Genomic DNA, 12,078 nt, shown 5'->3' on the forward strand with positions numbered 1-12,078 from the left:
AGATGGTCTTCAAAAGAAGTGATTAAACATTAAACTTTCCTACCTCTTGTTTAATCACTTGTTCTTTGTTCTCTTCCTTCCTCTCTCTCCTCTCCATCCTCCCTCCCCTCTTCTCTTCTTCTTTTCTTCTCCTTCTCCTTCTTTTCTTCTGTTGTTTGAGACAAGGTCTGAAAGAAAAAATATCAGTTCAGGACCCCCAAGATGAAGTTCGCAGCACAAAGGAGATTTATTTTTCTCAGAGCGACAAAGGGCAGGGAATAAGAGACATCAGGAGATGGAAGATGAGGGAGAAGGGGAGGAAACAAGGGAAAGGGGACAGTGGTATTTGTTCCAAAGGTACAAAAGACTAGGAGACAGACATGGCACATAAGAAAATGGTGGTTTATAAAGGTTCAGGTGGAAAACTTGTGTTAGGGTGAGGTGGTTTATTTTATTTTAGTTGGGCATGTTAATCAGGTGAGCCAAAGGGGGGGGTCTTTTGATTGCTGAACTTCAATACTTTGATAACTGGACCTTGGTAGACAGGCTTGGGAGGAGGAATTGACCAAATAAGAAAATAGACCTTATTGGCTAACTTTAGAAGTGCAATCTAATGGTTTTTAACAAGGCAGATGGACTCAGGAAGAAGGGCAGGGCCTGTCAGAGCCACATGTTCAGGTACCATATAGGATTTTCTATTTGGCATTGACTGTACTGGAACTCACTATATAGATCAGGCTGACACTGAACTCACATAAATCCAGGTGCCTCTGCCTCTGCCTCTCGAGTGCTAGGATTAAAGGGGTATGTCACCACACCCAACTTAATTACTTCATTTCAAAACTGTCTCCAAATAGACACATTCTGGAGCACTGAAAGTTTAGGTCCATAACATGGGACTTGAGATTTAAGTGAGGAGGAGGAATAGGAGAAAGTAGATAACTAATGTTAGGGAAAATCACAAGGAAACTTACTGTTTTATAAGATAGAGAACCCAAGGGAAAGCCAGGTGTAGTGGGACACATCTCTCTGTAAACCCAGTACTGGAAAGGCAGAAGGAAGCAAATTTCTGGCCAATGAGTGAGCTCGAGGTTTGGTGAGAGAGTCTGTCTTAATACACACACATACACACAGATATCTATCTATCTATCTATCTATCTATCTATCTATCTATCTATCTATCTATCTATCTATCTATCTATCTATCTATCTATTTATCTATCTATCTATCTGTGTGTATATTTATGTCTATATGTTAAAAAGAAACAGGGGAAGACAACCTGAAACTTAATTGACATTATTTCACTCATAGGAAATGAAGGAGCTGGGACCACTTGTTTCCCCCAACAGGGGACAGTTTGCTAAGACCTCTGCCCCAAATTGTCCCACATCCCATGGTGACTCATGTTTGGCTTCAATCATACTCTCAGGAAGTATGTCTAGTCTGGTAGCCAGTCAGGGTAATACCTGAACACAAACAGGAACTGTTCTTGCTATTTTCAGTCAGACAAACCCCTGACAAAGCAGACAGACCCCTGACACCACAAACACAGTTATTGACCAGATGTCATGAGCCCATCACAAAATGATTCCTGTATCAATAAGGGTCTATAACCAATCACTTCAAAGTATACTTACCCACAGCTATCATTCCCCTAAGTAGGCTTAAAAGGGTCTGCCTTATCCTCCCCAGGGGTCAAAGCCATCTTGGGTGGGCCCCAGCATGCTGATTTTTCTCGAGAACAAAGCTGCTCTCTGCAATTGAATATCGGGTGTCTTCTGGAACTATCTCAGGACCCTACAGGAAACACCTAAAGTAATTTAGCCAAATCCACAGAGAGGAGAACAGCATTGTGGCTTCCTGGGTGTGAGGCTGAGAGAGTAGGGGAACAGGAGAAGTATTTACTTATGAGAAAGTATGTGTGCAGAATTTCAGTTCTGCAAAAGGAGAAAGTTGGCGAGGAATGGCGGTGCCTCAGCGCGCATGCGCTTAACTCCACAGCACGCACACTAGAAAAAGCTGAAATGGAAAATTTCACGATATGCACATTGTATCACAATTCAAACAAAAAAGAAACTTAATGCACAGGGGACTTTGGGTGTAGAGACAGGAGACGCATGGGGAGAATGCCATATGACAACAAGCAATGACTGTGGCAGGCTGGCTGTAAGTATCCAGTGCCAAAGCGTGCCAGCAGCCGGGAGCTAGGCAGACAGGAGTCTTCTCTGCAGCCTTCAGAGGAGCCTGGCCTTGCTGACACCTTGATTTCAGACTTCTAGAACCGGGACGGAGTAATTTTTACTGTTTTAAGCCAAATAAATAAAGAAAGGGGAACTCATGAACCTTGGAGGACCTGCTGTAAGCTTCTGGGCTATATATTACTCCAAGCAATAGATCTTGTTAGCTTGGATTGGATTCAGGAGTGTGAGCTATCATTATTTCATGTGGATTAAGTGCTTGAGATGTACAGGGCTGAAATGTCCGTAAATGCACCTGCCCAGACCACAGCCAAGTCTCATTCTTTTCCCTGGGGGAATATATCTGTCCTTGTAAATCACGGCCTAACTGGGGAATTACCGCAAGGGAAGGGGAAGCAGGCAGACTTTGTATTCTGTGATCCTAACCCATGTCTCCATATCGACTTTCACCAGAGCAGGAACAGTGATGGGAAAACAGCCAAGGAGTTAGGAGACTTGTTTTTGTTTTGTGTGTTTATTTATTTGTTAACTGAGGTTTCGGTCCCACCAGGTCCCACATCCATTTAGTCCCAAATAAACATACAGAGGCCTGTATTAATTATAAACTGATTGGCTTATTAGTTCAGGTTTCTTATTAACTCTTACAACTTATATTAGCCCATAATTCTTGTTAGCCACATACATGGCTTGGTATCTTTTTTTTTGGTGAGGCAGTCATATCTTGCTTCCTCTGCATCTGACTACAGACTGACTCTTTCCTCTTCTCAGAATTCTCCTGTTCTCATTGCCCCGCCTCTACTTCCTGCCTGGCTACTGGCCAATCAGCATTTTATTAAACAAGTACAAGAAGCAAATCTTTACAGGGTAAGACCATTGTCCCACAGCATTTATTCACCTGTTTTCTCATAGCTGACAAATATTAAGTGCCTTGATTACTCCAAGGGACACTTTAATTGATAAATACCTATTTCCCACATACTAGTCACCTGATGTTGAAGATATTGTTATGAGCCAGACAATATTCCTACAGCCACTGTAGTGATTTTAATGTGAGTGTTCCCCCTTAAGATCTTGTATTTGACCTCTTCATCTTCAAGTGGGAAAGTTACAGAACTTTTAGAAATCCAAGTTTGCTAGAGGAAGCAGGTCACTGGGGTGGGCCTTGAGATTTAAGAGCCTGGTCCCATTTCCTGTTCACTTTTCTTTCTGACCACAGATGCACTGGAACCGGCTGGGATCCTGCCATCAACCCCTTCCTCTCTGTCATGATGGACTGAATGACCCCCTTGACCTGGAAGAAGAAGCAAACCCTTCCTTCTTTAAGTAGCTTCCTGTCAGATGTTGTATGACTTTTCCTTGGGAGAAGCTACACCCATGTCTACTTACCACTGATAAGGAACCCACCAGAGATCAAAGTACCGAAGCCACCAAAGTCCACCTTGGTGAACCAATGAGTTTTACTGGAGTCACTTACATGAATACGAATGAGGAGTTAGTTACAGAGACAGAAAAGACTCCAAGACAGCTGCATCACCGAAGGCTACCCCAGCATGGGTAGCAGTGCGCAGAAGCTGGAAACTTGGCACACTGTACAACCTGAAGCCTGCTAGGCAGGTTGGAGCGCATCCCATCCTAGTGGCTCCCCTTTCAGGGCAGCCTGGGGAGTTGCTGCTTTTTCTAAGCAGCTGCTCTGGTCTGAGAAACTTCTTTGCAGCAACAACCGCTGTGAAAATGCTCCTTAGGGCTGGAGAGGGAGCTCAGTCACTAAGGACACTTGCTGCTCTTCCAGAGGACCTAAATTTGGTTCTTAGCACCCACATTAAGTAGCTTACAACAGACTGTAACTCCAAGGGACCTGATACCCTCTCCTGATCTTTGTAGATATGTGTGTGCACACATGTGCGAGCACATGCTCCCCTCTTCCTGCCCCTCTCAGATCTTGGAGGGAATTAACTGTTAGCTGAGATGCTGCACTTAGGAATAGTCAAAACATTCCTGCCCAGGATCCATTTCCACAGACTGGCCCAGTCAATCCCTGAGCAAGGCAGAGGCAGTGAGGCAAGTCAGACCCTGGAAGATGGGGATTCTCCTGCTGCGTGGCTTTGCCCAGGAGACACCTTGCTTTTTCAAATTGTTTTAAATATTAGACAACGGTCTCTGATCTTCCTTCCTTCTTTTATCATCCGTTTTCTCTGAACTCCATCATGGTCTAAACTTTCTTCCATTTTCCTCCAGTTCCTTTCCAAATTCTCTTTCTGACATTTCCACATATCCTACACGAAGCCCCATAGCCTACACTAGCCCACTCCAGCATATGGCTTGGTGTGGGAGATTTGTCTGTATTCTGTCAATCATATTTTAATAAAACGCTGATTGGCCAGGCAGGCAGTATAGGCAGGAAAGCCAGACAGGAAGTAGAGGTGGAGCAAAGAGACTGGGAGTATTCTAGGAAGCTCCCTCTGCCACTCCTGCGCAGACCACCGGAGAGGAAAAATGTAAGCTGCCCAGCTGGAAAAGGTACTGAGTCATTATGGCTAACATGGATTAATATAAGCTATAAGGACTAATAAGAAGCCTGACCTAATGGGCCAATCAGCTTTATAACTTATAGAGATCTCTGTGTGGTTGATTTCTCTTTGGGATTTGCCGGTTGTGGGGTACTGGGCAGGACAGAAACCCCAACAAGCCGGCCCTCATATTACATATGGCGCCCAACGTGGGGCACCAGATGAAGGCATAAGTCACAGACAATCCCACACCAGTTTGGAATTATGATTAATAGAATGGTTATTTATTCAAAGGGGAAAAAACTTACAGATTACTGTCCCAGACAACAGCCCCTCTTCGCGAACAGGAAAGGAGTCTAGGAGCCAGAAGTGGAGCCGGAAGCCAGAGAGGGTGAGGAGGACAACCACTGCTTTTTTTTAAAGAGAGAGAGACCACGCCCCAATGGGCTGGTAACTCAGCAGCGATTGGCTGAAGGAGCGAAAGGAGCTCCCACAACAATGGCTCTGGCTTCCTTGCCTTTCTTTCCCATCCCTCTGCCTTGCTAAAAACCATTAGATTACAATGTTGGGCCTGAGTCCTAGGACTCCCAAGAAGAACCACCACCGAGCCACACTTCCAAATGCAAAAGCAAGGTTTCGTTTATTAAGTACGGTCCTCTGCCTCACAGTCTGACACAGCAGATGGAGGGAGAAGGATCTATTATTGTAAGGGGTTTATAAAGACAAAAGCCACAAAGCAATCACAAAGTTACGGTTTTAAAATACAAAATTACTTATCCTACATCACAATTGGCTAAAGGTGAGGTAAAGCTCAGCTGTTAGTTCCTGATAGGCTATTAGTATCTAAGGGGGATAGCAACAGCCCCCGGTTACATCCTCCAGACATCTGCTGACCCTTTGCTGACTGCAGGGACTGTCTGAAATATTACCCAGCTGACAGGGGAAGTTGGGTGGCCAACATTCTCTATATGACTACCAGTGGGGGAATGGGCTATAGTCAGCAACTTTATGTAACTTGAGGTTTCTTCATTAACTAATACTTACTTTAAAGAGGGGTCCACCAGCCTTTAGCTTGTCCTGGGGGCTGGGGCACCAGGGGGTCAGCCTTCAGCTTTTCCGCAGCCTCCATCTTTTCCTGGGACTGGGGTGGAGTTTAAAGTCCCAAAAGGGTCCAGCACAGAAGTGGAATCCTTTCCAGCCTTTCAACATCCCTTAAGCTGGCCCTTAAGATCTGTTCCCTTATTTGACCACTTCTCCTCCAAAGGCTGACTACCAAAGACCAGCAATCAGAGGCCCCTTATCTCACCTAATTAACATGCCCAATTAAAATCAAACAATTCATCCTAACATGGGGTTTCCCCCTTTGACTTTATTTTCCTATGGACCATGTCTGCCTGCTCTCTACCCAGAGACAGTCCTTTGTCCATCTGGAACAAATGCCCATTCCCCCTTTCCCTTGTTCCTCCCCTTCTCCCTGTCCCCTATGTCCTTTACCACCAATCCTAGCCTATTTAACACAGACATCCTCTTCTTCTCCTCTTTAGAATCACACCTGCAAGGTCATTGGCTGCTGTTTTCTGCCTGAGTCAGAAGGCAGCCACTTGAACTTTTCCTCCCTGCTTAATAAAGGATCTCTCTCTTGGGTGTGGTTTGTGCTAATATGGGTCCCAGTGGATGCTCCCGATGTGCAGGGGTCTCAAGACCTTCACTACAAGTATACACTACCTTACTGTCTACTTCTTAAAGGGCCCTGGTAGCCACCTCTATTTCTCTCTATGAGGAGTGCATAAGAGCCAAGACTCTAGAGACAGAGCCCTTCTACCACTTACTAAGAAGCTATGGTCCTCCATCCCACTTCTACCTCAATTTCAGTTAAGACTGCCTCAGCAGCAGCAGAAGCATCTGTAGAGCAAAAGCATTCATAGCAAACCAGTCTCATAAAGTTGTGCAGAGGCTAAAACACATTACATGCAAAGTCCTTAGTGTGGTGCGAGGGGGCCAGGTCTGCAGAGATGTCATTACGAAGAGCTCACACTTCTGTGGAGATAGATAGATACGAACACAAGGTGGTAGTACTAACTGAAAATAAGAAGGGCGGGGTGATGTGGAGAGCAACATTCACCGTGTTAAGACTAGGGAAGGACTGGTTAGCAGAAGAAAACCGCTGTGCAAGGGCCTTAAGGTAAGAATGCATAGAGCAACATTCATACAGAAAAAAGATCAGAGAGGTGGCAGGATGGCGAATAGAGAAGAAACCGGTCGGGAAATGAATGAGGACCAGAGAAAAGAGCCCCAATCCTCTCCTCCATCACCAAGTCACTCTATGTGCATTTGGAAGTCCCTGAATTAAGTGCCAAGAGCACTGATAATTGGTTTCCCACTTTCCAGACACATGATCAGAGGTAATTTAAGGTAACCAATGTCCAGCAAAACACATATGGGAGACAAAATCACTCTTCAAAAGACCCTCTATCTTTTATGTTTCCATGGACCTTGATTCTAATTTTCCCTTACTTCATCTACTCATATCTAGACTTATTTGTGATGAGCATAGGCTTGCTTTGAGCCTTACCTAGTAAATGCTTCACTTTTCTCAAATGTATGTGTATTGAGAAGTGTGTGTGTGTGTGTATGTGTATATGTGTGTGTGTGTATGTGTGTGTGTGTGTATATATATATATATATATATATATATATATATATATATATATATATATATATATATATGGTATGCTCACTTCAGTTCCTCTAAGTTCTGCTAATTTCTGTTTGGTAAACTTAACTGGCCCAGCTACTCTGATGAGCATCGGTGAGTCTTTTGGACACAGGGGTTGGGTTTGCTCACCACTGTAGCAGATTTATAGCACAGTGCCTGAAGTGCCCAGTTAAGGATGGTTTTGTTTTCCTTGGCAGCAGTCTAGTATGCAGCTACAGAATAGCGGCTTGCACATTCAGGGCCCTTAGCCCTCCTTCACTCTCTTTACCTCTCAAAACAAGCTTTTAGCTGTGTAATTGACCATGGTCTCCACTTCTTCACTTACAAATTAGTCTAATATGCTCCTCATGGAACCTGAAAAAGCCACTTCTTCACTGGTGGAGTCTCTGGAATCTGAGACAATATGAAAATTTTAACACTGTCTTAAGGGTACCCCCTTTAATGTACAACATCAGTAACAGCAAAAAAAAAAAAAAGCAAAAGAAATCTTATCTAGGCAGAATTGCAGAAGGAGGATGGAGAGAGTAGTGAGCCAGCTAGACAAACTGCGGGGCTTTCGTCTCAAATCAGAGCCCGCAGGGTAGGAACAGCGTTTGCAGCAGTGTCTGCCTGGGAAAAATTACAGGGGACGCTGGTTTCCAGGACTCAGGCTACAGTTTACCCATGTCAGGCCAGCTGCTAAGTGCTACATTCCTTCTGCTGAAATATACGGACTCCCCAGGGAACCCGAAGATTTCCTTGCTGTCTCTGCCTCTGGTGAGAATTGAGGCCCTGGTGCCATTCGTTCATTCTGTAGCCTCAGTCCGTATTTGCATAATCAATGTTACCTTCCTCAAAGATTGGTGGGCTTGGTCCAGTAATTACATGTGATGGATGGAGGGGTCAGTGGAGACTGACCAGTAGCTTTTCCTGAAACCTTAACATTGAATTGAAAAATATGCCAGGTGGTGGAGGTGCACACCTTTAATCCCAGCACTCAGGAGGCAGAGGCAGGCAGATTTCTGTGAGTTCGAGGTTAGCCTGGTCTACAAGAGCTAATTCCAGGACAGCTAGGACTACACAGAGAAATGTTATTTTAAAAAACCAAAACACACAGAAAGAAAGAAAGAAAGAAAGATAGAAAGAAAGAAAGAAGGAAGGAAGGAAGGAAGGAAGGAAGGAAGGAAGGAAGGAAGGAAATTATGCCAGATACCAGGATACCAGGGCTTTTAGCTAGACAGACGGTTACAGCAACTAGAAGGAAAGTTTCTAGTTTTAGATTATTAAAGAAGTCAATGAAGAATACTTCCTTCCAATATATCAATTGTTTGTCTATGCAGAGTGAAGATGTTTGTTGTGCTTTTTTGTGGTTTTTTTTTCTTGAGGTTGTCAAGCTTGGTCACTCCTCAAAGCCATCTGCTTAGCTGTATTGACTAATTACAGAGGAGTGACCTCAGGAGACTCTATTTATGACTAAGCTGAATAACAGGGACCACGTTTAGCTATTGCATTTGCATTAGCCGAAAATTCTCCATAGTTAAGAGCACTTGTCGCTCTTGCAAAGGACCTGGGAAGGGTTGTCAGTACACCACGACAGCTGACAACCATCGTAACTCCAATTACAGTTTCAGATCCCGGCTCCCCAATGTCCTTTCTAGTCTTTGTAGACACTAGGTATGCATGTGGTGCACATGCATACATGTAAGCAAACACATACATACTAATTTTTTATTCTTTAAAAAATAAAATAGTCACAAATGGACAAAATACATGAAGTCTCAGTTACATGACACTGGACATCAAAGAACTAAGGGCAGTGATCTCAGGGACATGGGCAGGATAAGGGTAGATAAGCATTATAGTGGTCCTATCTTACAGTCCAAAAAACGCTTCCAGATTCTGGTGCAAAGTGGAATTCCGTGGACTATTTGAGCTAAGCAAGAAAGCTGAGAGTCTGATGATGTTTAATTGGTAGGATTTTCAAGACAGGGCTCAAAGATAAAAGAAAGAGTGAGTGAGCAAGGGAGGAAGGAGGCATACATAAGCACCTGAAGGGGATAATGAGCAAATTTTGAAGGGCTACAGGGGTACCCTTTGAGTTGCTGGCCAAAGCATTAGGTACACACACACACACACACACACACACACACACACACACACACGAAAAACCATCTAAGGGGTGGGGAGCAATAGAGACATCTTAAAACAAGTATTTGAGTTTCATGCAGGGTCAAAAATAGTGCCTGTTCCAAACATTCAAGGGTCAAGCAGGTTTTTGCAGCAGTAAAAGGGAATAATTAGTCCTGGGCTGGTAACTGTCCCTGTCCTGGCTAACACATTTCTACCAAGCAAATAAGGAAAATGAGACTGTTCTCAAGGAACTTAACTACATTCCAGAAGTGCCCAGAACTATTTGTAAAAGTATCAAAATTATCCAATCCTCAACACGGTAAGCTTCAAAACGGAGAAGAGAGCAAGTGAGAGGAAGACAAAAGAAGAAAAAGAAAATATATTAAAGGCATGAGAAGAAATATATAAATATATAAAATGAGGAGAGAAGTCAAATAGCTAAAACAGACTTAGGACTGGCACAAGCATTAGAATTAGCCAAAACACTAAACAAGGTACCACAACTATATTCTACATCAAGTAGAATAAAAATAACTACCGATATAGACAATATAAACAACCAAAGCGAACTTCAGAGGTGAAAGCAACAATGCCAGAAGTCCGTTGCTTCTAATTCATTGCTTGAAAATAACAGCAGATCACATGTGGCAAAAGAAGATAAAAATAATTAAGAAAAGACTGCATACAATAGATTTAATATAAAAAGAACAGAGTCAAGATGACAATAGTAAAGGGGCAAGAGTATGAACAAGGAAAAAAATCAAATGAGAATCTCCATGGAGGACTAACCATTTGTACACTCACAAAAATACTGAACAAAATATAATACCCAAAAAGAAATAAAAAGATGATCAGTACACCATGGAGACAGAAGATTACAAACTACTCAAAATGAAACAGAAAGAGGATCATGTAAATATACACGTGCAAACCAGCATTACCCTGTGGGCTATCTCCCAGCAGCCTATCCAGTTAACTACAGTACCCAAGGTGTGCCTGGGGAAGGGGGTGGGTGAGGAAGAGAGTCAGGGAAGAACACCTGAAGAACTCAGTCTGAAAGGTTCCCAATAGTTTGAAGAGAATGAAACAAATATGCAAAGAATTCAAACAACGTTCAGCAAATAAACATAAGGACACAGCGTAATAAAACTCTTCACAAGCAACGATAGGAACGCATCTTCATGTCAGGCCGAAGAGGGGGTCTTTCCCGCAATAACCGGGATAAGGGATGGGAAGAGCACAAGGGAAAGATGGGAGAAAACATGAGTGAAGATGGTGGCTCGCACTTTAAATTACTTAAAACAAGCCATATTGTCTGGACCCAGGATTGCATAACCACTGACAATGCCTTTCAGAAAGGAAGACAAACTAACATTTCACACTCAGATCCTGGAAAGGCATTTTGACAGCAAATCTTTAGCATAATAAATGTTAAAGGAAGTCCTTCAGATGGAAGCCTGCATTTATTAAAGAGGAACGGAAATGGCAGCTACACAGCAAATATGTGATGGTTTTTCTGGCTTAAGTCACATTAAGAACATAATTAAACTGGTCCCCACTGACACTGAGCAACAAAGAGGGCACCAGGAAGCAACGATTGCTGGGGAGACCACGGCGGACAAGCTCAAAAGCTAGGAAATGAGCTAGAGCTGAAACTAGAGTCCATCAGCAAGCTCCACACAGCTCATGTGACAGCAGTTCCTGAACTGGAAGACAAGACAGTTAGATTTCCAACACAATACCCCTGGTAAACAGATCAAGCCAAGACCGAGTGTTCGAGACAATGGCATTGAAATTAAACAGGTTTTGGCAACACTTAAAGGAGTAAATGATAAAATGGCAGACAGCAACAGCGCATGTACCCCTTCATTTAATCCATCGCGGACGTATCCTTTGCAGCCACCTAGACATATGTTGCAAGATTATACACAAGAGTTACACAGCCAAAGCAAACTCAATGGCAGTAACAGCAAAGGAGAACCGCATGGGATCAGTCTGAAAGACATGGAGCCATATAAAAGAGGGTCCGCAGAAAACAAAGGGGGAGCTGAACTACTTGTGAAAGATCATGACCGCCTTCAAATTCAGGTAGCCTGATAGAGGAAACGATAAATACCACTGCGATGGCAACAGAAGACAATATGGCTCCACAGAGAGGAATGCTCAAGTCAGTTCATAGCAAAATGAACATGTGGTTAACGATTTCCTCCAGTGAACAGCCTGATTCACCGAGTCAACCTTAGGAAGAATCAAAACCCCATTCATCCTCAGTGATGTGGCTGGCATCTGTACCATCCCATTGCTACCGTGTGCTTACTAACTGGCAGGACAGCTCCGGGGACTCTCCACAACAGCGACCTTCATGCCCTGATCTGGAATGAGAAAACTAGGAAGGGAGAACGTACTACCCAAGCGTTAGTCTACCGTGACGATGAATTCAAATCCGAGAACAACGGTGCTGTGACCTAGCTGGACCAAGTGGATGCCAGTTTTCTGGGCTACTTTGCAAACACACATTCTTTTCTTTGGATTGGTTGGGTTGTTTGATTGTTTTGAGATAGGGTTTTC

General features: G+C 43.6%; 1 protein-coding gene across 1 annotated transcript in view; it reads left to right on the forward strand.

Annotated features, from left to right (window-relative positions):
* The window catches only part of LOC125391494 (Golgi SNAP receptor complex member 1), a 37,651-nt gene extending 25,821 nt beyond the window's left edge, over positions 1–11,830 (forward strand). Inside the window, 8 exon segments of the mRNA XM_087906647.1 lie at positions 11,080–11,196; positions 11,199–11,294; positions 11,297–11,450; positions 11,452–11,504; positions 11,507–11,587; positions 11,590–11,707; positions 11,709–11,772; positions 11,774–11,830. Coding sequence (XP_087762773.1) covers positions 11,080–11,196; positions 11,199–11,294; positions 11,297–11,450; positions 11,452–11,504; positions 11,507–11,587; positions 11,590–11,707; positions 11,709–11,772; positions 11,774–11,830 — 740 coding nt within the window.
* Positions 11,831–12,078: the final 248 nt, after the last annotated feature.

This window comes from Myodes glareolus, chromosome 5 (genome assembly GCF_982192425.1).
Source record: "Myodes glareolus chromosome 5, mMyoGla1.1, whole genome shotgun sequence".
Lineage (NCBI taxonomy): Eukaryota > Metazoa > Chordata > Mammalia > Rodentia > Cricetidae > Myodes > Myodes glareolus.